Source organism: Carlito syrichta, unplaced genomic scaffold (assembly GCF_000164805.1).
Source record: "Carlito syrichta isolate Samal-C Ts95f unplaced genomic scaffold, Tarsius_syrichta-2.0.1 Scaffold312129, whole genome shotgun sequence".
Taxonomy (NCBI): domain Eukaryota; kingdom Metazoa; phylum Chordata; class Mammalia; order Primates; family Tarsiidae; genus Carlito; species Carlito syrichta.
In genome coordinates, this window is record NW_007256225.1 from 406,908 (window position 1) to 412,922 (window position 6,015).

At 55.8% G+C, this 6,015-nt stretch overlaps 1 protein-coding gene across 1 annotated transcript in view; it reads right to left on the minus strand.

Annotated features, from left to right (window-relative positions):
* Positions 1 to 729: 729 nt before the first annotated feature.
* The window catches only part of DCAF4 (DDB1 and CUL4 associated factor 4), a 24,919-nt gene continuing 19,633 nt past the window's right edge, over positions 730 to 6,015 (minus strand). The window contains exons 11-16 of the mRNA XM_021718362.1: positions 5,402 to 5,481; positions 4,223 to 4,321; positions 4,018 to 4,115; positions 3,131 to 3,304; positions 2,684 to 2,798; positions 730 to 1,359 (exon numbers count right to left, since the gene is read on the minus strand). Of these exons, the coding sequence (XP_021574037.1) occupies positions 1,166 to 1,359; positions 2,684 to 2,798; positions 3,131 to 3,304; positions 4,018 to 4,115; positions 4,223 to 4,321; positions 5,402 to 5,481 (760 nt within the window). The 3' untranslated portion in view covers positions 730 to 1,165. The remainder of the gene's footprint in view (positions 1,360 to 2,683; positions 2,799 to 3,130; positions 3,305 to 4,017; positions 4,116 to 4,222; positions 4,322 to 5,401; positions 5,482 to 6,015) is intronic.

A 6,015-nucleotide genomic window follows, 5' to 3' on the forward strand; every position in this document is an offset into this window, starting at 1 on the left:
AGCTACAGGGACACAATTCAGATGACACACGAACTGTGGTAGCAGCAAGCATCTTACCACCAGTGAGTGCCAGAAAAGTTCATGTGACTAAACATGGGACATTACTCACATCTATATTCGTACCAGCCACATCAAGACACCCCCCACAGCACTGTGGCACACAGGACACTGGAGGACAACCTCGTCTTTCCTTCCAAGTCCCAACACTTCACGTAACAAGTCTGGGCCAGGCGGACCACTGAATGTTGGGCCTTATTAGGTTCTTTATCTGTAAAGTGATGCGATTTTGTGACTACTGCCATCCTGCATCACAGGATAGGATCACATCTAATGAGACAGGGAAGTTCTTTATAAAGCATGAGATTATCAGATAACCAATTTGGTATTCATATCCTTTCCTCTGACTTGGTTCTCAGCACACTAAGTTGTGTTTATCAGGGCTTGGTCACAGCCACCCAAAGCAGAATGGGAGCCAGAGCCAGAGCCAGAGCCAGGGAGCAGTCAGCTTGCCCCCCCATCATGGCCTTTGGTTTCAGGTGGTGCTTCCCACAGGTGAAGCCCATCTGGCCTCCATGAGGCCAGGGTCTTGGGGCACACACAGAGCAGGTTGGAGACATAGGAGGGAGGGAGGGCGTGTCCAGAGGGGCACCCTGAAGATCCCTGAGACCACCCCAGGGTTCAGACATGACTGCGGCTGCCCTATGTCATCACAGAAGTGACTTGTCACACTATGGTTTTTTCTCTAGTTTATTATTTGGTAAAAAAACAGGCTCTTGAACACTGAACAGATATCCCACAAACTCTTGCTCCTGGATGACAAAAAGTCAAAGCCAGTTTACTCTGACACCAGCACTCGAATCTGGCATCCAAGTTGCAAGAACATAACTGGCCACCCCCTACCACTATGGAAGGTGCCTTGGCAAAGGCATGGCATGACCGCTTACAACTGCTGGTATTTAGAGACCCACCTGTCCCTCCAGTAACTTCTGGGGATTCACCAAGACAAGGAAGTAGGTACCTTTTATAAAAAGGACATTCAGGCTCTTTGAGCCTACAATTGAATGAAATAATTTAGCATCTCCACATAAGACAATAGCCTGCAGCTCCTGAGGCTGGGTGGCTGGAGTCTCGTTAGACATGGCTCTGCCCTGGACTCCCTGCAGAGCTAGCTGTAGGAGAAACAGTAGAGGTCCTGCTGGACTGCCATGAGCAGCCCTGGTGCACCCCGGAAGCCCCCCAGCCGAGAAGAGAAGGCCACGCTGGGAATGTCGGCCTTGGAGGCAGGGTGTGGGGAGGGGATGGTCCTGAGCAGGCGGGCGTCATGCAGGCTCCATATTCGCGTGTAGCAGTCCTGGCCCACTAGACAGAGGGAGACATGTTGGTTAGTGGGAGAATGCAATGGGAGACTTGCACACACAGGGACATGGCTTCTCGTGCGGCTATTGACCTGAATGCCAACTCATGAGCAGCCAGTCTCTCTACTGATAATGCAGGCTGCCCTGTGCCAGAACCACAGCAAGTCAGCTGCGGGCATTGACGCAGGCTGTGGTGGTTCAGTGGGTGCCAGGGCGATGGCAGGGGATTCTGCTTCTGGTGTCAAGGAATGTCATGCAGGAGCCTAGTCACTGGTCTAGAGTACAGCTACCAATCTGCGTCCTATGAACTAGAAGCTGGGAAGACCTGCAGACCACATTCCATCTGGGACAGATCAGAGTGTACTTGGGTTTAATGGCCCAGCTCCTGGGACGACCATTTCCAGTCCCCAGGGCTCCAAGTTCTGTGGAATGTGACCCTCGCCACCAGGCCTATGGCAGCCCAAACATGTGTATGCTCTTTTGGCAGGGGGCAGTGGCTGTGGGCAGTCACAGATTTGCATTTGTGCTTTGACCCGAGTGACTCCCAGACCAAGGCCGCCAGTTCGGCTGAGGCCAATAATTGATTACAGCCGTGACCACCCACGCCTGCCTCTGCGGGGGTTCCCGCCTCCTCTGGCATCCAGCACACAGCTCTTCCAAGATAAAAATATGTAGGCTGCAGACTCCAGAAGGAAGCTAGTGCTGGTGTTGACGAAGATGATCATGTCTCAGAGAGGTCTGTCCACAGGCTACTCCCCAGGAAAGCACCTTCTGTAGGAATACTAGTGACTCTTAGGGCTCCTGATGACCACGAGCATGTCCCTCGGTTCAAGGGCCTGCTATTTCACATGTGGACACGCCGGTCCTGTAGGTTGCCAGCCTGCCACAGCCCAGAAACAGCAGCATCTGAACAATGGATAAACCTGCTCCAGGGGTTCTGGCCAGATCTGCTCCTGACCCACAGGCACTCAGGAAAGAGGCTGGGGCCCAGTAACATTACACTGACTGCAACTGCTTTCTCTGTATCCCCAGAGGACACTGTAAGCAGGATGAGGGGGGTGCCAGCAGGTGAACAGGCCCAAGCACCTCCCCTGCTGGTCCAAGTGATGTCCACCCACTGATGGAGACAGGCTGCCCAGCTGGTGGGTATTGGGTCTGCTGCTTGCCACCACCCAGCTCTGCCTCCCTCTAGTCTCCCCCACCCACCTGTCCACACTTGATTCCATGCTCTTCTGGAGTAACAGCATCTCTTGCCCCCCCCACCCCTTGGCTGTTCACACTGCCGGGCTGAGATGCTATCTGATAAACAGTGTCCTCTCCTCAAGTACCTGCCACCAGGATGCCTTCTTCCTCATGCACGTGCAGGGGCAGGTGGGCATACTCATTCACGTGGCCCTTGTACTGCCTGACACACTTCGTGGCCCTCAGGTCCCATAGCCTGATCTGTGGGGAGAAGCACGAAGGGGCTGCGAGGAGAGGCTGTGGGATGGGCCACGGAGAATAGGTGACCTGGGTATGAAGCAAGGCAGGCACGGGATCTCCAGGGCCTTCCGGGTCAGGTCTGTGCTGCCTCCCAAGCCCTAGCATGCATCCACAGCATGTGACCAGAGAACCCTTCTCAGGCCAGCCTGGCTTGCGTGGGCAGTCCAGGAGCCTGGTGGGAGCCCATGGCGTCGTCTTGGCTTCTTTCCCACCTGGTGGCCTGGTGCAAGGGCTCCTCCACCGAACCCTTCACCGCAGAGCTTGGGATGGTGTGGCTGAGTCAGGCCTCCTACCTTTCCGGCCATGTCCGAGGCCATCAGGCACTGCTCCCCCTGGAGGATCCGCACTGAGGTCACAGCGGAATCATGGAATAGGCGGGTGGCCTTCCACCCCTTGCCTTGGTTCCCACAACGCAGGTCAATGGCAAAGATCTCCCCAGAGCGACAACCGTTGAAGAGCAGAGGTGCCTATGGAGGGAGGACTGCTGGGTGCTGGCAACCCCTCACCCCAGGCAGGAGGGTATGTCCTGGGGCAGCCCCTTCCATCGCCATCAGGAGGTGTGGGTGGAGACGTGGAGGGGACACACTCCTGGGGAGGGTGGACGAGCAGGACCTCAAGCCCTCCAGCTCCAGGCTCTTCTCTTTGGGGACACGCAGGTCCCAGGAGCAGCTTCCAGCTGCAGGCACCTTTGGCCTTTCTCTTGGAAGCCCTAGGGATAGCACTGTCTCCATCAAGGCCTGGAGTGACAAGCATGGAGTGGGAGAGACTAGACATCTGGGGACATAGGCCCTGACGGGGAGGCCATGGGGGCCTGGACTACAAACTTCACACTCCTGCAGTGGGTCAGAGCGCCTGTTCCTTGAAAGACAAGTCTTTGAAATGTAGAAATGACCAGGATATAAAATGAACCCTTGAGAGCTGCACAGTAGACTCCCGAGTGCTATGAGTTAGTACCTGACTTGGCAGTTTACAAATGCTGGTCCTGTTGGCTAAATCCGAGGACCAAGCCCTGTTACCAGTGCCTTTGGACAGGAAGGCTTTCCGGGCAGCCTCTTTCCCCGGGCCCAGTTCACCAAGCAACCTGCTGATCTCTTCCTTGTAGAGAGAGGATGAGGTGCCACACAGGAGTCCAATCCCACTCCCTCCAAAAGCCAGATTCTGGCCATCCCAATCAACCAACCGTGACCGCAAACTGCTGGGCCAGGACATCACTGCCAGTGTTGAATGACTGCCGGTGCCCCGTTACCACATTGGTCAGCAGGACCCGCCGGGACAAGCCTGATGGACAGGGAGGGGTGGTGAGGCAGGTTCGTGTCTGGGTAGAGTGTCTCTGGACATGCTTTGGATCTGGCAAACCCTCTTCTGGGCACAGGTGCTGGGCTCACCTGTGCTGAAGCAGTTGCTTGCCTGGGTATTCAGAGACCAGGCACAGGACCAGGCACCAGGGATCCGGAAGCTGCAGAGCATGCCAGGCTGCTCGGTTCCTGCGGAGGGACGGAGGATGTAGAGCCCAGCTGCCCTGTGGCCCACGGGGGCCATGGCTACACTGAAGGTCTACACTATGGCTCCATTCCAGGTTTTGTGGTTGCAAGAGAGACACTCAGCGGGAATGCCTGGCTTGGAGTGGTTATGCTGTGTGTGAGTCATACTCTCAGCATTCCTGGCTGTCGTTGAGGAGGTAGCGTGGTGTCACTGGCAAGACGGTTCAGCCCCAGGTCACCCACCAGTCATGAGACCTTAGGCAACCATTTAAAAGGAATGCCGGCACCAGCAGAACATACATAAAAGGCACAAGCCCAGGGATCAGGGACTATCATGAGTTGCACAGATGTGGCTCCTCACCCAGGCCGGTGAGTCAAAGCAACTCAGCCCCAGAAGCCTCTGTTGCATGCCTTCCCAGCCGCTGCCTCCCCACTGCTCCTCCCCAAAGGGAACTACTATGCCTGCTACCCTAGTTTGCAAGGTGAATTCTCAGCCTCTCTCTGCCTCAGTTTTCTCATTTTAAAATGGCAGTAAGCCATGCTCTGGCCTCACAGATTTGCCATGCAGTGGAACAGCAGCATCAGGGTAAGTGCACAGTTCGTCTAATACTCCCGGAGCTGACAGGAAGTCTTTGGACAGGAAGGCTTTCTGGGCAGCCTCTTTCCCCAGGCTCAGATGTTCACCAAGCAACCTGCTGGTCTCTTCCTTGTAGAGGGAGCAGGAGGTGCCACACAGGAGTCCAATCCCACTCCCTCCTTCACGTCTGGGTGTGAGGGCAGGGCGATAGTGCCTGGTCAGCCTGAAGCCTGACCTGCACCCAGATCCTGCCAGGGAGGGATCACATGACAGCACCCTCCTGCAGCAGGCGCTCAGTGGTGCTTCCTGGTACTGACAGGCAGGCCAAGCTGGTGCTATGGTCTCTCTCACTGGTATGCACTCTTGAACTGCTCTGGCTGCTGCAGTGACTCAACCGGGAAGAAAGGAGCATCCCTAGGCAGGCCTAAGGATCCTTCCACAGGCCACTGCAGCGGCCCCAACTCCTCTCTGAGCCACCCCATGCCATTCCTGGGAGGAGCCCGCACCTGGGTGACTGTGGACGAACAGTGATGCCGGGAGCAACGTGGCACAGCCCGGAGCCTCTGCTAGCCCCAGGAGGCATAGCCTGAGAAGCTGTTAAGGACAGTTGGCACAAGGTCTCCTTTGGGAGAAGAATGGGCACCTACCCCTCCACACCTGCCCTCCACAGCTGCAGCACTCATAGCAGGCCAGGATGGCACCTGGGCTGTGTGTGCACATGAGCTCTACATTCAGTTTTGAAGAAAAAAAAAACAAACCCCGAGACAGTCACAAGTTCCCTGCCCCCGCCCTCCCCACTCCTCTACCCAGTTGCCCTAGGCCCTTCTAGGCCATGTCCCAATGTTTCCACAACACGTGGTACTTGTCCATGAATGACAAGGTATGGACTAGCACTGCGCAGAGTCCCATCTGCAGTTTTCTGTCACCATGGCCTCCTGATGCACCCGCCACGCATGGTTCCAGCTCTCATCTCAGCTGCTCCTAGCGCCCTTCCCCACCTGGTGCCACCATGCCGCTTGTGGGGCTTTTCTAAGGCGGGGTTTCTGAAACCCATGCACAACTTTCTTTTCTTTTCTTTTTTTTTTTGAGTTGGAGTCTCACTCTGTCGCCCAGTCTGGAG